Source organism: Nomia melanderi, chromosome 10 (assembly GCF_051020985.1).
Source record: "Nomia melanderi isolate GNS246 chromosome 10, iyNomMela1, whole genome shotgun sequence".
In the NCBI taxonomy this organism is placed as follows: Eukaryota; Metazoa; Arthropoda; class Insecta; order Hymenoptera; family Halictidae; genus Nomia; species Nomia melanderi.
The window spans coordinates 10513086-10539650 of NC_135008.1; the positions used below are offsets into that span (position 1 = coordinate 10513086).

The 26565-nt window shown below is 40.7% G+C and overlaps 1 protein-coding gene across 4 annotated transcripts in view; it reads right to left on the minus strand.

The window, feature by feature from the left end:
* Sema2a (Semaphorin 2a) overlaps nucleotides 1–26565 on the minus strand; it is a 617363-nt gene that overhangs the window by 48130 nt on the left and 542668 nt on the right. For all 4 annotated transcript variants that reach the window (XM_076371273.1, XM_076371274.1, XM_076371272.1 and 1 more), the window contains 2 exons: nucleotides 12200–12287; nucleotides 346–397 (listed from right to left, as the gene is read on the minus strand). In XM_076371273.1, the coding sequence (XP_076227388.1) occupies nucleotides 346–397; nucleotides 12200–12287 (140 nt within the window). The remainder of the gene's footprint in view (nucleotides 1–345; nucleotides 398–12199; nucleotides 12288–26565) is intronic.

Genomic DNA, 26565 nt, shown 5'->3' on the forward strand with positions numbered 1-26565 from the left:
AATCTCTCGAACTGAAATGACGAGTCTCACTCGCACGTGCTCTCAATGGAAAACTAGATTTCGAAAATTATTTTACAAACGTGCTGTATCGTAAATAAAATAATTTTCTTATTTTCAGAAATAAACTTAATTGAAGCTTAATATTTCAATTTTCTTTGAAGTAATCGTGTTCACAGGGTTGCGACAAAATTGAACAGCGTAAGTAGGAACGTTTGATTCAAAATGAATCGTCAGGCAAGGGGTATCTTCTTTTGTCGTTTCAACGCAGTCTGAATGAAAGGAAAACAATGGATTTTCTTCGTTGCTTATTGAAACTACTTCGATGATAGATTTAAGAACACTCACCTCGCAGTTCGAGTGGCTGATGTTGCTCAGATTCAGCCTGAACACCTTGTCCCTGGAACAGAAAGGTACCGTGTGAACGTTATTCGATAGACAGCAACAATACGTGTTAAACGGGCAGCGGTAGGGGGCTAGCCGAAAGCTCGAGATGTAAATTTTCATTCCGTACGCCTGAGAGATATATTACGCCAGCTGACTCGGCCTTGCCTTATCTATCCACGGTTATGTATGGTTCCGCACGAGCCCCGGCACTTTGCTTACGACGTTCTGGGGCCCAGTGACTGCTCGCAAACGCCACGGAATTTCTATGAGCATCGAAGGGGAAGGGAATCTTTATCCGCCCCCTCTCGCCCATCCTCGCAACCCTCGCACGCAGGTTCTCTTTCCCGACGCGGACTTTCTTCGTTTCCGTGCTTTCCATCTGCTTGTATTAGGATTTCTCAGTTCGAGGCACAATCCCGCGTCTCGTTCGAGATCATCCGTTGAATAAAATATACTGGGTGATTCGTGTAAACTGAATCATTACGATGCTATTTGAATTCGTTCATATTCGAAGATAGTATTCATGTAAAATATCTCTCGAATAAACTTATTTTCTTTGAAACAGTTTATTTGTTGTTTGCGTTTAATTAATATGTAATTAATAATAATAAATTAATGACGATAATTAAATAATTAACATTAGTATCCAAGACGCATATTCTTTTTGCGGTTTGAAACAGTGTTTTACTTTAAACTTAATTTGATTTATAGATAAGTTTTGCAATAATTGAGATGTAATTGTATATAATGGTCCAGATTGAATTAAAAGAAGGATCTAAGAACTCGTATTTCACAATGTTCTCTTAACGAAAATAATACTTCGATCTACCTTCAAAGTATAAGGAGTTATAGTAAAAGTTCAAATGAGGAATTTTACGCAAAACGTAAAATCCTCTAACACAAAATATTTGAATCGCGTTATAGAGAATTCTACTATAATTACATTGCAATAAAGAATGCTCCTCACTTGACATAGAAAGATTATAAAGTTTCATATATAATATTAAACTTTGTATAATGCCTCAACCTACTTATGAAATATTGAAACAAGACAGCGTTGTTTCCTATTTTATGTGCGTTTTCTCATTGAACAGTTTCAAAGAATGTCGTCTGCATCTGATGAAGAAATATTGAATATTTCTAGTGAAAAACTTTCGAGGGCAAAGGATTAGTCGTCTTCAGAATTTCCGGATATTTACCCGATCCGCACCTCCCGAGTGAAGCACCGAGCGTCTTCGCGCGGGAAACAGGAATCTGGGTCGATCGAACGTCGAAGCCGGTTCAATTACACGGCACCGCGAGGTATCTTTAATTTTCCGACGCGTGTCTTGACCTAGCCGTTACAAATTCCAAGAAGATCCCCGACACGCGAATTTCCCAAGAGCAAGGAACTCCTTTTCGTTTGACCCGGAAACAGGATACTGAAAAGAGCGATCGTTCCGGAGGATCTCGAGGAAAAATGACGGGAGATTCGCTAATTGGCGAAAAATCTGAAGAACCATGCTCGGGAAAGCTAATCGCGATATTTCCGCGGTGATTCGACATTTTAAATGCGAACGGTGGTTCGAGTGGAACGAAACGGCGCGCGTCGGGGCGAGTCATGGCTGCTCGTAAATCGAATCTGCATAGTTTTTGAAGCGTTTCGCAACATTAACGCCGTTGCCGCGCATAATTTTCTTTCGATAACCATTCGTCACTGAGCTTCAATAGAAACGGGCGATCGAATGGAATTTCAGGGGTGAGGAACAGTGGAGGAGGGAAAAAAAAACAGTGAAGAGGAATGGAAAAAGAGGTGGGAAGACAAGGGGGAATGGAAAAGGCGGGAAACGAGACCGTTCTTTCGCCCTTCGAGGCTTTCCTTCCTCATTCATCCTGTGCACGCCGCCGTGAAAAAGTAAATAGCGACGTGGAAAAACAAATCCGTACTTTGGAATCCAGCCGCGTCGAGTTAGTTCTCGCTCTGAAGAACTTTTCCGGGGGGTTGAGCAGGTGGATGGGCAGGGCGGGGTTGTGTACGTGCAGGCGCGTCGTACCGGGGGCCGGAACGGGAAGAAAAAATTTTGTACGAAAGCAATTTGCGGAGGTGATCGATGGCGGCGGGTACGCGACCGTAAAGTCATCCTGTTTTCGATTTAAAAAAAACCGCCCAGTCAGCTTCGGAATGATTGTTCCCGGCATTTTCTATGATTCCGTGAGGAATTCTACGTTTTTCTCTTGCCCTCGCGTTAAACTCCGCGTATTTATTGTTGTATAAGATAGGTATATTATCCTGATTAATTCCTTCACTTATGTTCTCTTGCATAACTGCGCTCGTAATAACTTACTTTGACAATAATCGTTTACTAGAGACGAAGGAGAATTCTGCATTCATCTGTATCTACGCTTACTTTAAAGTTTAACGACTGATAAGAGAAATATAATGTTTAATTTAAACTCAGAAGAAATGAGATTCAATGGCTTTCGTTAATTTCTATTTAAGATCTTCGCCACGAGTCTGATGCGATATTATAAGGCAGGGAATTAACAAGATTGAGTTTATTTAATTTAGTTTATTTAATTATTTGAGTTTATTTAATTTATTTAAAAATGCAAGATTCCACTACTTGTTGTTTGTATGTTCTATACCATTTAATTTGAGACCTGTTGATATGCTTCTGTTCGAGATGAAAAATGCAGAAAAACGAGTTAGTTATTTATAGAAGTTATTCGTGTAATTCAAGAGTTAATCTTATTAGAAACATGTGAGACTCTCATTCATAAGTAACATAATAATTCATTCGACTTTTGAAGTCTCTTAAATACTGAAAACAGACGAGATATTTCCAGTGGTAAATTGTAGCAGGACATCTTCGGGTAAAGTTCCGAATAACGGTGTGACCGCAACGACGCTTTAAATAGAGATGAAAAGGAACCAGATGAAATCCGGAAAAACGTATGCATATGCCTCGGCGGTCGCGCACAACAGACAACTCTGACTATCCGATGCATTATCCAACGCGTCCAGATCCACCCCCATTTAACCCCTTACATTTTCGATGATAAGACACTCGGTGAAAGACAAACCGGGAAAAAGGCAAAGTTGATATTTACGCGACGAACGTTTCTCGGAAAATAATAAAGTCGTGCGGCAGCTTAACATAATGAAAACGATGTTAATAATTCCGACAATGAATCTTCTTGCAGAATAGATTTACGGACGTTCATTGAAGAGAGTATTCTGTTGTTTTTAGCAAAATGGATATCCGTTCATTTCCATCTTAGAAATTACGGATTTAAATATAAACTATTGGTAATTATACATATTCACGTAATTACATCAATCAAAGCCGACGTAAACGCTTACCAAATAATGTTTATAAAATACAGTATGCGACAAATCGACGGGTTCGGTAAACCTGTGTTAATGTTAGCGATAATTTATATTTCACGACGTGGCACAGACGCAACCGATTATCGCTTTTTTAATCGGAAATGGAACATGTTAAGTATTCAATTACACAGAGAGAATATTAGATTTTCTCTTGGTTTCACGCATGGATTAACGAAATCAATTCTCCATGATTAATTCCTTGTCATTTAAACGTCGTCCTCGGGTTTTATTTTATTAAATGAAAACGAAATGTCCTCTGCTTAATCGTGACATCGTAACCTGTGAGACGTGAATGAATTTAATTCCGCAGCCGTGAAAGTGCGGTCGAGACGATATTTGCAAAGGGAAGTATTCAGATCCGGTTTGAAACAGTAATTACAATTATACTGTGATATCTGACTCTCCAGAATGATAAACGGCTATTAAATTTCAATGGGCAGGCCGTATCGCGCCGTATCAATTGCTAAAACGGTCAGATCTGACCACGCATAAAATCTAATCACATACGTTGGGTCCCCGATTGATTCGCTAAATGCGTTTACCGTGTTGCAGGATCGAGCCAGCGTTTCCGCCTGTTTAATTATGTAAACCATAGTGGAATTGAAATTTTCTGTTGACATTGTTTCTCCGTTTGGCCCTCGTGAAGTTTATCGCTCGTGCTCGTCACGTTAAATTTTGCCGCGAAAACTTTCTATCCGCGTCGCGCTTTATTTTTAATCGTACATTATACCGCGGTGAATTTACAACGCTTCGGTTTATAGCAGCCAGCTTTCTCTTCTCTCTTATTGGAATTTTTAATTTTGCGTCTCGTTTACCATTTAAGTGCCACCCGCGGTGCAACTAAATTACGTACATTTCTTTTGTTACGATTTTCCTTTCCCCTTACGATTATTTGAAGCCTCGTATTATTTTAATCAGCGACAAATAAGCTTCGGATGGTAAAATATTTTTACAATTTTACTTTGAGAATCGACTCTCTGAAAACTGAATCCTCGAATCACTGATTGTTCGGTGCCACTTGCAAGGTTACGTTACAGAAAGAATATATGTAGAATTAGTTTAAAACGCTTCTAATAAAGTGTGAAAACATTGGCGCCATCAAATGGTACAAGCACCTCTAAAGTTATTAAAACAGCGTTCAAGTCTACGTCGCCGCGAACCGTCGCGCAGAAAAATGATTACGGTAAGAAGCCTCTGAAAGTATTACGCGGGTAAACTAATCTACACGATGCATAGAGTGCATTAACATCGCGCTACGTCAACATTCTATTACCCGTCGCGTTCGTGTTTATTACCGAGATCAGTCTAATCGATGCGCTCCTTTAACGGCGTCACGCTATCGGCGGCCGAAGCGGGCGATACGGCGTCGCAATTTCGAGCACTTCTTGCCAAGAAAACCTCATCCGCCACTCATTGCCCCCATAAACTCTTATCTCGTCCGCTATCGATATGCAAAAAGCGAATACACCCGAATCCATTGTATAAAATATAGTCCATAAAAACGGATAAGAGTGAGGAGAAGCGAAGAGAAAAAGGGTCCGCTAGGAAATAATGAAACAACGAGGGGTTCGGAGCGGGAAAGAAAGAGACCGTAGCCCCGGCGACGGATAATTTCCATGAAATCGTGGAAAAAGGTGGTGGAAAGCCCGTAGGGTGCCCAATAATATAATTCTTGCCGCTCGTCCCATAATCCGCCGTTCTACCAGCGGCACGAATATCTTTTCGGGACAAGGGTGCGTGCTACGTGTTTCACGAAAGATTCTCGTGTCACTCCGCCATTATGTCGGGGACCGGGTCCGCGTCGATACCGCCGGAACACCGGTTCTCTCTCCTTGTATTTTCTTGTATCTTTTTCCTCCATTTTTTTTCTCGCTCGACCGGTAGCCTCGCCATCGACCCACGGCTTGATAATTGGAAGCGTTCAATTAGCGTACCTTAATTGTGGAGGGAACCGCAACGCGGCCGCCGATTCTCGAACTACAATTAATGGGTATCACCTTTCTAATTAACGAGGAACGATGCTCGCACGTAGTATCGATCGGCACCGGCGATACCGCGAGTAAAAAGGGGGAATCATAAAGGACGATGAACGGCGGAGGGGGGCGGGCAGCGAATCCAGACGGGATACGGCTAGAAACATGTACATAGAGCGTGTTCGTCGAACGATTCGCGTGGACGAGGAAGCGTGATCGCCGCCACTTATCACCATCAACGACGATCTGTAACGTGCGTCGATTACACGCCGTTTCGCCTCTCTTTCTCTCTTTTTTCCTCTCCTTCCCTCTCACCAACTTTCCGTTCTTCTCCACGGTTCGCCGTTCTTTTTTTCCAGCGTACCGCACTTTTTTCTCTGATCGCTGCTCCCTTCGTTACCTTTTTTCCGTGCCCTCTCGCCGCGGCAACAATGGCCCGCAACGCTTCGGTTTAGATTCTTACGCGCCCGCGCGCGATAAAAATTTATTATCGGCCGCGTTCCACGGTAGGCAAGAGGTCGGGGTATTATCGAGCAATTCGTTTTGACGTATCGATTTAACTCCGACGGTGGCTCACTCGGTACCTCGCCTCGCCCCGTTCGTCCATTATTCCACGCGGATACGTTTATCCCTTTTATTTTCCATTCGATCGACACGGGTATTAGACCCGTTCCGGTTGTTTTTATGAAATTTCGAGCCGCCCGCAAAGAGATGTTATTTTTTCCTCTGTCCGCGGAGCCCGCGGGTAACGCGCCCGGTTCAGCGGAATCGCCGCTTCGCGGGGAACGTTAATTTGTCTTTTAAAATTTTTACTACCTTCGTTTTCCCCTTTTATTCTCTTCCCGTTCTCTACCCTTTTTTAGCTTCTCGTGGAGTGTTTTTCGCGTTCGATTAAAATCGACTCCGCGAGCGATTTGCTGATTGTTATTAGACTGCGGATTTTTCGTGCGTTTGTCGGAAATTTGATAGTTCAATGTTCTACGGAGCGCACGCGTAAACCGCTTAATGTCATTGATTTATCTAAATTCGGTAGTATGTTTTACTTTTTCTCAGTAGAAAGGAAGCTTCCATTGCGAGGAATTAAACAGCAACAATTATATATTGATAATGAAATGGAAACATGAGTAATGTTCGACTTGAAATTCGCATATAACGTTGCACACCGAGAAAATTTCTCCATTAAGGGATTGAGATATATATATAAAATAGTCAAGGTATAATGCTGTTTATAATGCGTACTAGGAGAAACCGTCTTCCATCGTAATTCGATCTTTGTATTCTCATGTTCTTAACAGTTTTCATTCGCGTAATGATCCGCAGTATAGTTACTGCGAATAAACGGAGAATTGCAGCCGTGGCGTTAGCGGGATCCGCGCGCGTTAATTGTTACTGGAACCTACGTTAGTTAACAACGGGGTCACTAAAGGCAATCCGCGCGTTATCGAATTAATACTGGATTCCGTAATCCGACGAAGCTAGTTAACGCCGTCGATATTCATCTCGGGCAACTGTAAATTGTTTCCAACGTGACGCGCGTCAAGTACAAAACAGGAAATATCCAATTAGAAGTTTGCAAAGGGAGGGAACGAAAAAATACCGACGGAGTCGGAAAACTACATGAATTGAAATGTTTGTCGAATTTCCGCAAGCTTTGACGCATGAAGGGTCTGATAACCGACAATCGACAAGCACGAAGGTACTTCCAATTGAAATATTCTACATTGTCTACAAAATAATTGAACGTGCTGTAATATTCATTGCAAACACGAAATTATTTACAGTCTTTTTAATACTCCCCAAAACAGTCTCAAAATAACACCGCAAAAGAAACAGTAATCATTCAATGTAACTAGAAATAGTGCCGAACGCAATTAAATACTAGAAAATTCAATTTGCAGATTTCTCCGTGAGGCTGACCCGACATTGTAACGAGGTTAAGCAAAATAAGCGCGGGGAAAATCGCAAGGAGGCAACGAGAATGGTTGAATTCCACGTGACAATGAATTTCAACGCGCATATTCTCGCGACAGGCAGTGAAGCAGGGGGAGAGGGATGAAACGAGATTACCGGGGAATATAAATCGGATAAGGGTGACAGCGGGGTAAGAAATGACAATTGCGTAAGATGCTTCTGCTTTTAGAGCGGCTTCGTTCGTTTCTGTAATGAAATAAGCCCACCATATGGAAAGCAAGTGAGGAGGATAAGGCTGGTGGAGACGACTTCCAGTTAAACTGCATTTTCCGACGGGTGAGGGTGGTTCAATTTTAACATTTCCTGTTTTCTGGCTTCGTTCTATGGCCTCGTTCCGCGGCGCTCGTTTCTCCATACCCGTCCGCGTACAGTCAACCACCTCTCGCCACCCCCTTCAACCTACCCCCGTAATATCGGATTCCGATAAGAATTCCGCGCAAAAGGAAAACGATCCCGACATTCCTTTTCCGATGATGTGAAACGATTAAGCTCTATGATCTTCGAGCGAACGCGGCTCAATGATGTGACTCTCAATTTCAGAGACGAGAGGGTGGCCGGGTGTAATTTAATTAAAGGCTGAAATAAAATGCTGCGCGTTAGCGGCGCGCGAGGCTCGAGGGCCTCGATCCTGCGCACCCCAAAGGAAACGCCGAGAGGTTGCCGTTCGAGTTTCTATCTGTTGCATTTTTCAAAAGGCGGGCGCGGGGAGGGGCACGACGTCCGTGCATAACGCACCAAACAATTGCTGCTCTTTGCTCGATTCCCACGATCGCTTTGATCTCCTCTTTAATCCGCCCGCGAGCGAATTGATGCGGGATTTTAATTGTGGATACAGAATTGTGCGGAGGGTAACTAATGCCAAAGTGTATTTCTTTTATTGTTAAATGCTTCGCGAGGAGAGCAATGCGCCTGGAACAGATTGCCGTGCTGCTTTTTTCTGTTCATCATTTCGGAAATGTAATATTTAAGCTACTTGTTGCGGACGTTTATTATGGGTACAATTGACTGTATCGATTAAATTAAAAACTCTAGTACAGTAAGGTTTTATTTTCTTCTTTACGGAAACCATTTATGGAGCTATGTAATAAGTTTCTATTTGGTTTCTCGAATTCGAATACGCATACGTGTACGCGAAATGTACGTGCAAATGATTAAAATTGCCTCCAGGAAACGCGTAATTAAATTTTTTCTCTCGTATAATCAACGTTTTATGTGCAATCATGGTTTGTGTAAAGGAGTAAGTGTTTTTTACTGAAACAGAAGGTTTCTGCTTTTATGAACAGAAATAAGAATGGAAATAAATGAGTGCGTAAAGTAACTTGTTTTATTTTAAAGCGTAATTGGTCTCCAATATAATAACAGAATCGAAATACCTGAAAATTTGTGTACGATAACGTATATGGAATGAAACGAAAAGTATTTTGTCTGCGAATTTATACGGACAAAGGCATAATTAGAGGAAAATGGCATTCCTAATTTGCCGCGAATACTTGAAGCAGAAAATTTCGATATTGCAAGCCTCACGGTCCGCCGGCGTAGCGAGATCAATGCAGCGTGAAAGTAAATTTATCGAGCGACTAAATTTAACAGTTTGTTTAGCCGAACGCTTTGAAATTCAATATCCATCGGCTATATCGGAATTACCTTTTAGATTAGCATAATACTATATTATTGAAAGCCGCCGCGATTAAACCTTCATTGCCCTGGTTACTATTTGGCAAATGGAAACTGCGGCCACCGATAAACCCAACAAATATAAATGAAATGAATTGTTCTTGCTAGCGTCATTCATTCGATCCCGATGATTACGACTGTAACCCGAGCGAAGCGCAACACAATGCACATGAAACGATCCTAATTATCGAAGGATTCATTACACCGATTTGACAATTTCTAACAAAGCTGTCAATGTTTGACGTATTTAGCGACTTTCCATCGTCAAATTATACATTTCACAGCAATTTCATTCGCAGACTGTTTTGAAATTGATAAACTGACAAGCGTAGAAATTAATTTCCATAACTACAAGCGGAAGATTCGATAATAATGTGGACAAAAGCTTTTGAACCATTAATACGTTAATCATTAAATTCATAAAGATATTGTAATTCATATGAAAATTGCAAATACAAATCAAACTGCTGTAGAAATTCTATATTTACCTAAACATCAACTACTTCATTGATTTACAATGTTAGCTAATATAGAATTCGTGATTGTCAAATATTTATTGTTTGAGGATACGTTCTGACGATATACTCATCATCGAAGACAATACAACTGACATAATTTCTCCTGTCACAATAGATATATCAGGCAGCCGTTGTTACTACATCGTATAAGAGTCATCCGGCTTGTGTATCCACTGGCTTTCAGACGTTGCCCTAGCTGCCTCTCCGTTGCTAGAACCACATAGCATTTTGCTGGCATTTACCAAATTAAGAAGGGAGCATCACAAAGGAAAACGCTAGTGAATGGCCTGGCGGGATAGTGACGCGGGGCAAGGGAAAGGTTGGAACCGAATCAAGAAATAATACTTCTGTAGTAATGATGCCTAGAGCCCGCCCTTCAGAATCTCTGCCCGACCCATGAACCACCAACTCCCCTTTTGCTCTTCGTTTTGAAGAAGTAACGATTCAAGAGGATTTTATTAAGAGTAACGGTAAGAGATTTTTAGGCTGATTATGTGAAGAAGGAGAACACCGAGCGGACGTAAGAGATTAAATTGCCAGATTGAGATGATTGTATACGTTCCTTGGGTATGTACATTACGGGGGATTCGAGAAGAATCAAATATGTAAAACGAACTGAAAAGTGAAACGTTTTTTTTCACAGTTCATTTCGTAATTCGTCAATCATAGCTATTATTTTTTAAGTATGAAATATTGATTTGTTAAGAAAATATATTTGAATTTGTACTTTTATTGCTTTCATTTTAGTTAGGTAAGACCACTGGAAACTGTCAGTATTCCTGTTTATTGTCACAACATCAATAATTTCAATACTCAAGTATCTAGAAAATAATTTTAGAGGCTCAATATTAAAATTATCTGAGTAATGCAAATTCATCGATCACATCGTTCAAGGAAGTTGCCTCACACCCACATAAGATGCCTTTGCCATTTGCTTGATCGCGAAGATTAATCGAGCACGATGTTCTTAAAAGTTCGGTTAGGTTTTATTCGCGGCACTTGTTTCGCCTGCTTCGCCTCGAACACCGACCCCGTGCCCCGAAGGTTTTAGTAAATTACCTTTCTGCGAATTGAAACGCTTAGCAAACGAAACCTGGTCATCCCCTCGTTCACGGGGGAACGATCAGGTACATAAAGGCCGTATACATATATTTCAGTAGTCGAGCTAAGAGTGCGTGCAAATACCGCGGAGGGGGCCGATTACGAAAAGGAGCATAAACACGCTCGCCGAGCTCATGCAGATGAGTTTGCGCGGGATAGCGTAAGGAATAAAGGAAAGGCTGATCAGCAATCCGATAAAAGTTGAATTAATCGATCACGATAACAAAATTAAAGACAAGAACACATAATACGTACTTGACAAGCGTACACCGCTAAATCTAGAACAAAATTGAAAATAGCAAAATTGTGTATTTTTATTTTTCATTATGTGAACGAATTCCCGATTGTTCTGATTAAAGGTTCCTTTACTCCAGTATATGCGTAAGGAATGAGTCCTCAGTCAGTAACGCAAGCCATTAAGTGCCTTCCGAGAATCTCATTTCTTTGATTGTGACATTTAAGTGTGAGCCATCGATGGTACCCACTGGTGTCACGTTAATATGTTAACAGCCACGAGAATTTCGACCGTTTCGTAACATCACTTATTCTCTCGTAAAAAAAGGCAGATGGTATTAGAATCTCTTATTAATGATCTAGTATCAAAGCTTTTAAATCGTACTATCATCTTATTGCAAATGTAATTAAATAGTTCAACTTAGCATTAGATTTCCTGTTGTAGTCATTTCCAAGCAATTTGAGTTTAACCATGAAATGTCCATATCGTCGAAGGGTTAACGAAAACGATGCAGATACGAAACGAGCGTCACCATAAGAAATCCAGGAAACTGATCCGCCGCGATCACAGGCGGTTCATTCCGCCGATAATTATCACCCGTGAAAACCATTGCGCACTGGCGACTGTCCGTGGCTGTAATACAGAGGGTATTTCAAAACACGGATTATCCGATATTCGATGTCACCGAGAAATTTAATCAATCGGCACGCTCCGGGCGGGCGGCGTGCACGCCGCACAGAATTTTAATCACGGGAATCAGAAAAATCTGTTCCGCGGCACGTACACAGGTAACGTACACGTATGCGGCGATGACGCTGTCCTGTCCTAGTATCCTCACCGCTTTGACGGAGCGCGCAACTTTTACCCGCGGGGATTTTCATCCGGCGGCATTTTATTACGTGACAAAAACGGATCAGGGATTCGAGAGCGAGGGGACAGAGGCCGGGCTAACACGAAAAGTAAAAGTACTTACATCGCGCCAACGTAAAGGGCGTCCCTCTTGCTGTCCAGGTACAGTGTCCTGTAGTACAGCATCCCGCAGCTGAACTCCCTCACGTGTTCTGAAAGCAAAAGTAAACAAGAAGATTAAACGCTGAGTCGATGGACAGCGCGGATCCCACCGCCTCGGAGGAAATTCATTTCTACGAGCCATTCCGTATGCCGGCTGACGTATCGTTAGATTTTCATTATGACTTTTATAATAACGCTCGCCGCATCCCCGCGTCCCTGTCCTTCTGTTTACCTACCCTTCTGAGATAGGGTGCAGAGAAGGATAAAGAGCGCGCTGGACAAAGTCGATCGGCGACTTATGTAACGGGACGAAACTCGTTAGAATTGCGCGGCACGTAATGTCGTGGCCGATGTCTCTCCTATTATCGATCGGTGGATGCTTTTATTGGGGGATGGGGAGGTTACGGGCTACGTTGAATCGGGACGTAGCAAATGAACGAGAATTGACGGAAACACTGCGTGGAAGCTGTGCGGGTTGAAACGGGACTTTCGTGCTTTCGGATAGTAAAAGGTGAGCTGGAGATCCTGAAATATTAATTGTAATTATTACTACCGTGAGATTTAATGGATTGTAATATAATGATTTACTAATTTATATTGCAATATAATTTGATTTGTGTCGAATACTGCATTACAATTATAGAAATTGCTTTTTCAGTTTTATGGTACTTGTTTGCTATAGGTATAACATTTTTACTATAATATATAATATTATTATATAAAGTTTTTTCAATCAGCCCAAAGAAAGTTCAGAAACTTACAAGAACATACCCACGTAAGTAGGTGTTCCGCGAAGCATCAAGGATCTCGTTACCAGATGTTCCCTTTTAACCTGACAACGTAGCGCTTGAAAATCCACCCGTCACTCGGAAGAATGATCTTTCTTCCGAACTTCCAGCTATCTAGCGTACCATTAAAAACTCGCAAGTTCGTTGCCACCATGTTGCAAATAAGTGTCACGACGAAATTTTAATGAGAACTTTATAATGCATTAATGCGGGCGCGCCGAAGGATTTTCATGTTCCAATCAACCTTAAAGTTCACCTAACTCTAATTTCCAAATTCTCTTAAACAAACATGTACTTAAAGTCAAACAACCATAAAAATCTCCCTGAAATTACCTAAGCGGATATTCAACTGTCTCGGTAGCGAATATAAATCGTCAGAATCACCGCCCGGAGTCCGCGTGTAAAGCTTCGAATTATACAATTCTGAAAAATTAGACTCATCTCCTTACTCTCCGCCCTTTATAAAGAAAAATATCGGTTGAATGCGGTGGCCGGGTGCGCGAAGAGTAACACGCGGCTATTTTTCACAACATTAAGTCAAGCCGGCAATCATTTAGGTGCGCGAGGCGTGGAGAGTTTTTCCGGTAGCACAGGAAAGGAGAGAGAGAGAGAGAGACAGTGAGTAAGAAAGGGGGTGAAATCGAAGGGAGATGGCCCGTGCGCTAGTACAACCGTACTCGCTACGGTACTCTCTGAACCACTCCTTTTTCGCTCTCTATCTCGTCGTCCGACACTGATCTGCTTAACATATGAAAGAAAGCCGCCCTTTCCTAAATATACTCGTTCTCCACTCTAGACTAACAGAGCGCGAACAATACTATATTTTATACGGTATCAGGAGGGGTTGACGTCGAATGAAAGGGGTTCCCGGCGTCGGGAGACCAGACACAGGCTCTCCCTCTCTCTTTTTTCTCGCTTGCACTTGTGTGTTTACACGCCGACAGCGCGACCCGAGCCGACGCCGTCTCTATCCGACTCGCCCTACGGCCGCGAGAGTCCATGAATGAATGCAAAAACCTGATCTCTCGCTTTATCTTTCAGGTGAAATGGCGAATCCGCGTGGACCCCTTTAATATGGGACTTAAACCGAACGGTCGTCGGGATCGTCGCGTGGAAACTTAGGGACGCATACCGGGCGCCGCGTGCGGGCGCACGCGATTTAATCGCGCCATTGTTGCGTCGACTTAATGAGGCGGATGCCCTTTGAGGCTGGTAGATTACGGTGAACGATGAGCGCCGACCTCGGAGAGCGTGGAAAAGCGTATCGTAAGCGGAAACCGATTCGCGTCTTTTCAAGATTCCAGCAACCTGCAGTGGTATTGCTTGATTTTGCGAGAGAGATTGTTACTTTCAATTAGATACATCTGTACGGTTCCAATGTGACACTGTAAAATATGTTACAAAAACATTGCGGCGAGTAATTTATTTCTCACTTGCAAAAGGTTGCATTCGAGGAAATAATTTTGATTCGAGTCGATGCTCTTTGAAGATTGTTTGGGGAAACGTAAAAATAGATAACATTTCTACAAGTTTCAAACTACAACGGATCGATATTCAATGGGATGAGTATTACGCTTTATCCAAGGAAAAAACGCGGAGGTCAGGATTCCGTAAATAGAAATAGGTCCGATGATAAAATTAGAGTTAACACATCCCATATGGGCCGTTATATGCAGCCGAGCTTGCGGTGGAACACCCGCGTCAGTTCGTTAGATCGACGCAGATAGTTCGCGCGAACCGGAGATTGCGGCGCTCCCCAGGGGGAGTGAGAGGCGGGGCCGGTTTGAAAGTTTATACTCGCTCGCAAAATACGAAGGTTCGTTTTTCCGACTCGTCAGCGAGGCGGTCGCGTTCGTCGTGCGCGTTATTCTGATTTTATTGCCGCAATAAAAATCGTGTCGCTCAGCGTGCATGGAAGATGATGCCTGCACCTGCTGCTCGTTCGAACAGTTGATATAGCCGCGGCTTTTCCCTCTGTCGTTATGGCAAGTCCGAACGGGTGCCACTATTTCCGACGCCCAATAAAAATGTCCGCCTCGGCGATCTTCGCGGTTGTTGTCGAGCTTCACCGCGGCGGCCGCGTACTTTCACGAGGCGCGGGCGGTTGAGAACCGCTGTTCATTGAGCCGCGCGCTGCCTGACCGTAAGACTGTGAAATTAATTTTACGTGCGAATGAAAGACAAAGCGGGACGGCCCGCTTCGGCTTTTATTTCCTTCTTTCATTCACGATTTGCTGGCTGCCAGCCGCGACAACGATATTTTCATGATCGTCTCGTTCGTTCACAACTTCCTTTACTGTGACTTGAAACTTTAGTCAAGCTTTCTCCTTGAATACCGCGCAATTCGAACATGAAGCGACTATTGTTGAGAGATTCTTGGAAAATCGATCTGCATGTCAGGTGAGGAAGTATTAAGCAGTACTTGAAACAAATACTCTTGTGTTTCAGTTTCTTTTAGATATATTTGAACTCTGACTGTTTTAAAGTAGGTGTCTGAATGATTTGCTTCTGTATCAGTAGAGAATTTAGAAAAATTTCGGGAAGTGGTATTACATCGATGAATGTGTATTCTAAATATAATTATTTATTTAGCTTTATACTTTTCCTTCTTTTATTAACAAAAAAACCACGAGTTTCACCTATTGTTCAGCGTTAATCAATTTTTCAATCGTGGTCACTTTCAATTTATCGTTCATATTTAACACCGGTGCTATCGAAAAATGTTCCACAACAAATACACGAAACCGTCGAAAAACGAAAGTGCGAATATACAACGGAAAATCCCACCGACAAGGAAAATGTTGAATTTTTTGTTTGTAAATTCGCCGTGTTGCCGTGCTAACGATAACTTAATTTAAATTGCGAATAGGCACGCCTTTTGTTTCGTGCGCGTGCCGACCACGGAAATGGCAGGTAAATTTTTGGAATTCGGCCTTACATAACTCCAATGTATCGCTCGAAACCAGACGAAAATGTCCAGCACTGTTCGTGTGAAAACGATTCGGCAAACAATTGTGTCCGTCGAACAAATCATAACGGTCAACTAGCGGATTCGTTTAAAGTTATTTACGCGTCACCAACGCAAACAACTGTCAACGTTCTCCTTCTCGTACGGCACGTGAGCACTCGGTTGTTTGCGTGTTTGCCGAGACGATAATACACCAGACCGGAGCAATGTAAATTGCTAATTGCCAAATATTTGCGATTCGCGAGAACCTTTGCTCGTCGAAGCTATTACGAGTGTTTAGGCTTATCCTCCTCTCTAACCACGTTTCGCGGAGCCACGACTCATATTATACTCTGCGTCCCCTCTCAAACATCTCAGCATACTGCTACAAATTTCTATTGCAAAGCGTGACTGCGAAGCGGTTTGCAAAGTTCAGTTACCCGCGGACATTGCGAATGAAGGAAAAAGGTCAGACTAAGAGAAATAGTGCTAGTAGATAAGAAAATCATTAAAAATACTGTTTAATATAACATTTATTACTAATATGTTAATATAATATTAGTATTAAAAATAAAGAGGAAAAGGTATTCCTATACACTTAACAAAAACCTATGGCAGATGCATTTCTCTTTAATTATCTTTTCATATTGAAATATTTCTTTTGCGATTTCTTTTAATCTTTTATAACGTGAAAGAGGTTACAAATAAAATGCAGCAATTACAAGCAAAATTAGAAATAGGTAGTTATTACCTAGATTTTCTATCATTAGACTGCGATTACTCACCGTAAACTAATGTCGAGTTGAAAAATTTCTGTAGGCATCGTGAGACGATAAGATCGTTCCTAGGGGTAGTTAACACAACGAGATAACGCTTAACGACTCCGGCACCGGAAACCATCCATTTGAATTCGGTGGTTCCGGCAGCGGCTTAGCTCGTTTAAACAGTATTTCTCAATTAACTGAACTGAAGCTTTTCCCTGTGTTTTCCCTTGTCGTTGGTTTAGCGAGCTTCGTAATCGTATTCATTAGGCTCGATGAAAAAGAAGGGTTGCGAGGGTGAAGGGTGCTAAGTAACTCCGACAAATGAGATGTTATCAGTGAAATGTGGACACTCTGTCTTCTCTTTATCGTCGAAATATACTGATAATTATTTAGAACTGATATTCTGTATACCATTTGTTCACTTAATTTGTATATCTATTTATAAACTCGTAACACATAAACAATCAATTTGCGACTTCTTTCGACTTTGAAATACGTGAAACGTTTTATTACTTTAATTCTTTATGTCCTGACGGTACTTAATATTTTATTATGTTTTTTTGAGCCAAACACTATGATTATAAAATTAATTTATACTCAGCATATGTGTTATTTAAATAGTTTTAAACCTACATAATAGCAAAACGTCAGAATAATAATTGATTCCGAGTTCAAAGATTCACTTCAACTCCGCATAATTTTGTGCTCAAGAGGGTAAAACATTTTTTGAAATTTCCTACATCATGCCAGAAATAGAAATTTGTGTAGAATTGTACCCTTTGCAATTTCAGAATGAAGGAAATTCCATTCTCGGTGCGCCGGCCCGTCGATCAACAGAAATTTCCGGGACATATTTTATTTAACTTCGATAACGAATTCCCAATGCGTCGAAAATGCGAGACCCGTTGTGCACGGGTTGTAGGGGTAGTCATTACTTGTTACCGAGCAGGAATTCGAGTACTTTCTGCTCTAATTACGCGAACCCACCCTTACGGCACACTCATTCGAACAACTTTTTTTATTCCTTTGCGCGAAGAGCTTTAAATGAATACAGACGAACTAATGTTAATAATTAACTGACCACCTACGGTTTAAGTTTGTTAAACGTGAATGCAAATTGACTCGATATATTTAACCTTCTCATTAATTAACAAGCGATCGCAATGGGAGATGTAAATATGTTTCGTTCAAAATTTCGCACTGACATTAATGAAGCGATAGGAAATTAAATTAAGTACATTAAATATTGTTTACAGTTTGAATGGGAATATCAATCGATACATTTCTTGCTTTATTAATGAACTTAACGTGCACCGTGAACTACAAAAAAATAATACGAAGTAAATACTATTGTAAAGCATTACGTTACTTTATAATATTAACCTACTAGATTGCTATATAGAAGAAGGAATTTAAGCTAAATAAATCTAAAACAATAAAATTAGTTAATCATTGGAAAAATTATTGTCATGTGAAAATTATGTTAATTTTCATCAATTTTGATCAACGATAAAACGAACTATAACTGGTTCAAGATTCATTTATAGAAACAAAACATTCATTCGCTGAACCAAATATTTGAGAAATAACAAATTTACATTCATCTTGATTTCAATGAACGTTTCCGTTGCTACACACTTCTATTCGAAACGCATTCAGCCGTCAGTGGCAATTCAATTCGAGATGTTCGCGCGATGAACGACTTCCCCCGGCATCGACTCTCCGTTCAACCCCCTGCGAGGCCGGTAGAATGAGTTCGAGTTTGCTTTTCTTGCAGCCGGTAATTATCTCCGCGAAAATCCGACACCGGCGTGACAGCGATAATACACACGGGAAACGTCGGATGTAGAGCCCGAAGTCGCTCGAATAAACGGTTTAAATGAAAATGGGCTCGTCGCGGAATGGGGTCCCGAGAACCAGTGCTCGCGCGCACTCATTCTGCTTTTTTCCTATAGTTTTTCTCTTCCTTCTTCTTTTTCTTCGTGCAGCCTGTTTAAATAGCCGACGTTTTACAAGTTTGAAGATCGTTAGAAAATGTTTAATTTGTTTTGAAGCCTTTTTCCGGAACGATTACGGGGCCGTTCCGTGAAATCCGCGGAAAACTGTGCGCTCGGTAGCCGCCCGGCCGACCGGGTATCGGAATCGTTATCCGGGCAAACGCGATCGCGTGTGTCGGATAAAATTACTGCGATCAGTTCACAGAGAAATCTGTGTCAGCTTCCGATTCTATGTGTCAGTCCGTACTATTGCTCTATATAATGTATAATGGTATATAATTCTCTATAGGCCCGTGTGACTTTGAAGTCACATGCCAATATATTGGCATTTTGATTTATTTCATTTTGCATAGCTAAGTGGCGAATAAAATTAAGTAATTAATTCACTTCAGCCTTTATACGCTTGGACACTAAAGTTCAACGTTATTGTAAGTTCAAAGTTACAAAATATATTCGTTTCAATGCAATTATTAGAACTATTGAATACATTATTAATTTGTATTTACAGGTTAATATTTGTTAATTTTATGCTATATACATATTTTTATAGTCACCCCAACAATTCGGCCTATGGAGGATTTCTTTGTGGAAGTGATTATAAATTCTCTGGCGCGGCTATTGATTGTACATCAATTCGACATGAGCTTTTCCATTTTTTAACGAATGCGTTGGTAATTACACATAAGCGAAACTCCTCATAAAAATTTTAACAGCAGATTTTTTTCGATCCTTTAAGATCTTCATTCTAGTATTCAAGTGAAACTATTTATTTTTAAAATCATTAAGGATATTCGGCATTTTTAATAGGACAACAACTGTGAAATAAGGAAATTGGCACGCAATGTTTTGACGGGTGTGGTACTTCTAACGATAAAAACAATTAAGTACGTACTGTAAATTTTTCTCGGTAGATGTTTGCACGTATAAGAACATATAAGATAATGGAAGATTAATAAAATTACTTCAATATTGTACCAGTATTATTCAACAAATAAATTTGAATAATTATTACAAGAAAATGAATAATTGTTATATAATAAACGTGAAAAGTATTTTAAGGCAATAGCGTTTACGATTATTTCGAACATGCAAATGAGGCTGAACGTTTCAGATTGATAATACTTAATGTTCCGGATTAAAATGTGTAATTATGTGAAACGGTATTGCACAATTACTTAAATGAACTTTATAATAAAGGTATTCCGAGAAAATGAACATTTTACGGGAAACAGATAAATGATCGCTGCTATATACAACAGCTAACTATGCCAATAATCCTGGTTAATTCCAGATTTCCGATTAAAAAAAAAAAAAAAACAAACAGTCTTCTATTTCGAACAGAATTAATTAATCTTTCAGTGGTATTATAATGATAGTCTCCTGTATCGCTTCCCGTTTAATTCAATTAAAACACAACTGCGCGTAACGCGAGGCAAAAAACCGTAATACCGGGCTGACCGATTTAATCCAACGGTTACACGGTAATCTGAAAGCGAATCGCGCGAAAAAAAAGTGGAAACCGATGCGTCGACCGGCGAACTAGAATCAGGAGAAAGGAAACGCGGAGTTCTGTTGTCTGGAAACGGATTGAATTCGATGATGCGATGATCTCAAAGTATCCGTGCCGAGCAACGAGAATAGCTTTTGCATGTGCGCTCGGCGAATTTTTTGAAATGTGCAAGTGACAGATATTGGATAGCAAGCTTATAACATCGACACGCGTTAGGATCGAGAAAAATGCAGTCACGGGGCCAGGTGAACGGAAATAATGGAGCTTTTCCTGAGTTTCCATTTCTCCTCGTCGAAATGGTTCTTCGGCACACCTCATTTCTTCTCGAATCGTTTCAGCTCTCGCACGATTTCAGTTTTATATTAAGAATTGATCGAAACGCGTGTTAAACGTGTGACACTATCAGTTTTATATTGCTCTCTTATATCGGAATGTCTTAGGCATGTGTCATACGAAATGGGAAATATATAAAATAGTTCAATAAAAAGAACTAATTTCCTATTTCTATAAACGTCTGATTAAACGAATAATATATAATATCAAGAAATTCGTCGGCTTCAAAATAACTTACGAAATTTGTTACTGAGTTAAGTTTCGAGTGAAATTCAATTTCAATATTAACGTTCAAACTGTACGTGAATAATATACAAACATTAATTTTATCGAGTGGTACACATGTAAATACGTACTATTTTCGGTTACCTTTGTGTTCTATTTTAGTCAACACTAGAATTACCGCAACCGTTGAAATGGCGGATTTGAAATTTTGAAATGAACCAAAAAAATCTGTTAGTACAATTTTTATAAGAATTATATGTCGATTATATTAAACGCTACGTAGTTCGCTACGAAAAGTTCGCTACGCTACGCTACGAAAATAAAAACTGTAAAACGTGGTTTCCTCGAGTGTATCATTGTGTGGAAGGCCCGAGAACAAATGATTCGTTTGGGAATGGTTCCATGCGAGCTAAGTAGATCCCAGTTAAGTCCCGAGCCAACGTCGATGGCGACGTCAACGAGCATTCGGGATACCAGTCCAGTTCCGACACATTTGCGCGGACACGTTCGCCTATCTTGGCTGCAGTACGTGTTTACAGGCGACGCCTTATCGGCACGCAGACAGATCGCGTGCCACGTGCGGTAAGAATAGCTTCGATTCGAGCCAGTCTCGTTGGAACTCCTATACGTGGAACGGAAACGGAATTCGAAGCCGATTGAATTCCTTAGACTACGCATTTGCTCGTTCGAATTGCTGCTCGAATATTTTATTTCATATAATGAAGTTGCTGACACGGAGAAGTTAGTAAGCGTATGAAATATAAACCCCTTTATATAGAGAAAATGGCAGACCGATTCTGTGCACCCATGACAATATACGAATACGGGGCATTTAATTGAAGTAAATTTAATTCAAACCATTTTAAAGAGAAATTGTATCTTTGCCCCAAACAGAATTCTTATAAAATCATCTTGACATTCTAAACAAAATATTCTATATTTATTCCAATATTACTCAAATTCTAATCATTTTCAAATCTTAAACAATTGCTTCTATTTTTATATTTACATTAATTCTAAAGAAGGGTGGAAAGATACTGGTGTTAACACTAGCTTTACGGAACGCGACAATTTGACGAATTTTTAATTTTATAAAGCTTGTTTGGTGAATATTTATATGAACTTTGATTGATGCGATCCTAATAATCTATTCCTAAATCCCTTATTTCCAAGATCTAAACGAACCAACATTAATTTTTCCACGAAGAATAGAATAAACCATGCAGTATATCTAGTGTTAAATTAAGAATTCGCGACCCTCGTCATTAGCTGTTGTCGAAATCATGAAGCGAGCGATATTCGGGACGCTGTAATTGAAAATAAATCCGGGGATTCGTAACGGTAGCCGAAATTTTCTGCATCACGCGTCTCTGCCCGTTCTACCCGGTGGCACCTTTATCAGCGTCATCTTATCGGGCGGGAGCGGATTTCGCGACACGTGCGGAGAAGAATAACCCCATTCGATCTACCCCTACCATTCGTCTTCCTTCGAAACGCGAGACCATAACGAAGCGCATTCGCGATTGAATAAAGTTAGACGCCCTAAACCGGTCGTACAATGCCAGATTAGGTATGCGATCGTTTTTTTTCCCCCGTTCGGTTGGCTTCGTTCCAGCCGGCGCGGGCATATGGCCGCCGAAGATTACGAGGGTACCGCCACGACCGTGTCCAATTTCCAGCGTTATTATTATTTTAATCCCATGAGTTAGGCAAGGTGTCCAACACTCTCTGAATATACTCGACCCGGAAGGGAGATCGTTTTTTGGGGAAAATAAGTAGAGAATGATATAAGAGTTACTGAAAAGTGGGTTTGAGACTATGAGGGTTGTAGGAAATATAAATTATTTGCTGATTTTTTATATTCACTAATTCTATAGAAACTTTAAAATATACAATTGTATAGAAACTTGGACGATTGTAAGAAATGAATTATGTTTAATCATATTGACGTGAGATTCAATTCTTGAAGAATGAACGTGCAATCATGTTGCATATAAAATCATTAAGTTTCAATATGTTTTTGTAATTAATGGAATACTTGAGTGTATTTGAGAAACGCGGTGAATCCTTGAGAGGTGATTTATTTCATTGAAATATATTTTGATTATCGTTCATCCAACAGAAAAACTGTAATAGATATTTAATTTCAGTTCTTTAATTTATATTTTTAAACATTACCTTTTTGTGTAGGAATTCAAGAAATGACAGTTGGGGGAAAGTGAGCCAATGCAGTTTGCGCGAACTTCGAATTAACTGAAATCGAGTGGTCCGTAGACGAGCGATAAAAGATAAGCCAGAGAAACTTCGGGCTTTCCGGTTATCTCGATCGTTCGCGTCAGAGTTCGCAAACGTTCACGGCTCTGCGACACTTCCCTCTACGACGTGTGTTTCAGATCTTATCGGTGTAAATTATTCGGCTGGTCGATTAAAACGCGTCGATTGAAACTTTTCCAAGTTGAACGTGCTGACTGGAAATACTGTTCCGGTTAATACTTCGTTTTCCCTTTAACGTTTGAACGTTGATTTCAAAACAATTCAGCATTTCCAACATTATACGACATAGAATAAATTTATTCATCAAAATAATGATTATTATTAATCATACTATTTTAATATGCCCAAACACAAATATTTCTTCCCTAGAACTTCAATTACTCCAAAGTCTCAAATTCACTCAATCACTCAAATTCTACTCACTCCTAACAATACAGGATATTAACTAATAATAAGCCACCATTATTAACACTAGGTTCATTTTTTTATAAACATATTATAAACATTATTTAGCGAATGTACGTCGATTTTGATTGATGCAATAACGCAGATGTATTTACTTACGATTCCAACAACCAACAGTCCTCTCATCGAGCTTAATACTTTCAAAAGAACTCGCTCGAAGTGGAGTAGCGGCGATGGGTATCGCCTAATGAACAATCCGGGGCTTCGCCCGATATAAGCCGATTTAAATGGAACATAAGATCACTTTTTGATCAGGATAGTTTGGCTCGTGGGACTGAGCCTGCTGACGGCAGTTCTAGGAGCTTTTATCCGGCCTGGAACGCGACCGGGGCTCTTCTTCCTTGTGTCCATCAGGAGTTCGCGATCGAGGGTCGGCCAGATGCGAATGCGTACACCCTCGGAACATCCCAGTTCACGCCTCTTCACGGGACAGACATGTTTCGAACTCGCCCGCGCTGATTGCGGATTGGAGCCGGCCTCGACACGACAATACACTCTTCCTGAAAGTCCGTCGCCGTCGGGTATCGTCCGCGAACTTTCGAGTGCTCGCCGGGAATCCGTAATGTCGGACCCTCTTTGCTGATTCACGCTGCGTGTCCCCGGCCCATTAATATTACCGCCAAACTTTTAATTGATATTTACCGGTAACGACGGGAAAAAATCCACTCCGATTGAAAGACGCCTGGGATTCCGGAGAAATGGTAGCCGTCCAACTCGCGGACTCCTCGTTTGGGACTGTTCGAGTGTCGCTAATGGGGAGCGAGTTATTTGTTGCAAATGCCTCGAGCACTCGGACCGGTGGATGTTCGAGAATAGTCAGACGAGGCATTTATTACTGCAGAAGAGTATGGTTTCGAATAATTTCGATATTTACTAGGATTCAGGGGAAAACAAGAGTGAATTTTGCATGCGAAATAGGGTTGTGGAAGACAGTTGGAAAGAATGCTTTTCGACGTAAGAAGTTCCGTTGAACGTTTAGAAACTTTATGTTAAACGATATATTAAGTTTGGTAACTTTACGCCGGGATTTATGGCGCGGACACGTTGAAGGGTTGATGTGTCGCCATTTGGTAACCAGAGGTTTGCTAGTAGTTCTTAATGGTGAAAGAAAGTTATCCGTGCTGTAAATCTTGGGTCTCTTCGGAGCGGTCGAAAATTCTCACCCCACGTATTGGGACCTTGGGTGAGTACCTTCCAGTTTCGGGGAAAGTTGCGCTGTTGTCGGATCAATGGGAAACCTCACTACTGTCCATGTCTGACGATAATGTTGTAAGTAGATAGGATAAGGGTAGGAGTAGGGCCCAAGTGCGTATTTAACGCTGCTGGCAACGTGAGAAGGGCTTTGCCTTGTTACCCTCAGGCTTGTCTCTGAACATACGGTCTTCATCGCTGTTATATGTTACACACTGTGTTGGTGTACATCACCTTTTTTCCAGTATGCAGGTTTTTTGAAAACTTTCCTGCTACTTTCTGCTTCATGCATCGCATGTCAAGCTAACCTCATTCTTTCAAATAACTAGTATCTCATATACTTTCAGAATTTTACGGGAACATGCCCGAGGCAATTCTTTATCCTTTTTCAGGCAACAAACAATCAGGCAGCGAGAAAAAAAGAAGGATTGTTTGCTTTGTTGCTTTTTGGTAGTGACTACGTTACGTTCTTCACTTTGCTTCATTCTTTGGAAGGCACACTTAACCTTAAATCGTGAAGGCACACCTTTATTTCAATTCTCGGAGGCTAATAAAGTCTCACGTGTAAATAAATGAAGTGTTACTGAGTTTGCGTATTTCACTTCGCGGCTCGATATCCGACAATTCTTGGGTTGTCCTTCGAGTGTGTATTTAAGTACTAATACGTACATCTACTCGCTACGGCGGCCGTAGTCGCGAATGTGCTATCACGGTACGCGGCAGTCCCAACGCGAAAAACTTGTTTTACTGCAACTTAACGAATATAACTGTAATAGCTAGTGGTGTATTGTAATTTATTAATTCGTTATTTCAGTTATGATACATATAATCATAAAATATGATACAATAATAAATAATACGTAAAACAAGGTGTCAGGGCTCGGATAACTAAAATCATCGCTAATAACGAAAAAGTTAATATAACTTTTACTGCTTCTTTTACAAGCTTGATAGATTAGTCTATTGTTAACATATATAAAACTTGCAAATATAACCAAGACTGACGTATTCATACATTCTTTAATGTGCTGAATATATTTAACGTTCTATAAAAGAATTACTTCTGAATGAAGAGGTCGCGCGTTGATGGTATTATTTCTGTAAAATCGATGGAAGGCTTCAAAAGTGGAAAAATCACCCTTGGGTGTCACACCTTACTGAAATAAATCTAGATAAAAGTAGCCTTCGAGGTATCCCCGGCTAGGCGGAAGATACGAAGGGTTGGCGTTGAAAAGAGGACGCGTTATCACGCACGTGAAACGCTTTTGAAAAACGGGAACAAGGGGGCGAAAATGAGTAACACGCTCTCTGGATCGCGTGGACGCGGATGTCGATAATGACACGTTGATTCTCAACTCGTTTGCCTATCTGGAAAACAGGCGATCGTTGCTCGGCGCCCCGACGACTTGTGACACGAAGGGGGTGAAGAACTGCTGGGGAATGAAGTAACGTGTAAGTCCGTGTAGAAATAAACGCGCCACAAGTGAATTCTATTGGAAACGGAAAGTGATCGAAAATGGAAATAAACGTTGTTAGTTTTCTGAGCAGACTAGAAAAAATTGTGTACATGTTACTGGGATGAGGGTAGTAATAGTTTTACTGTGACACTGGCAGTGAGTGTATCAAACTAAATTTTGATTCTTTACATTGGAAAGTTCCTCGCTAAAAATATTCAACTTCCCACGATAAGATATACACGACATTCGTTGGAACTAATTAATGAGAAGATTATATACGAGATTTTATAATTTTATTATATCAGATCCAGTGGTGATTGAGTGTTGCGTTTACAAATAGAAATTTGATATTATAAAGCGACTTTCACAACATAAAT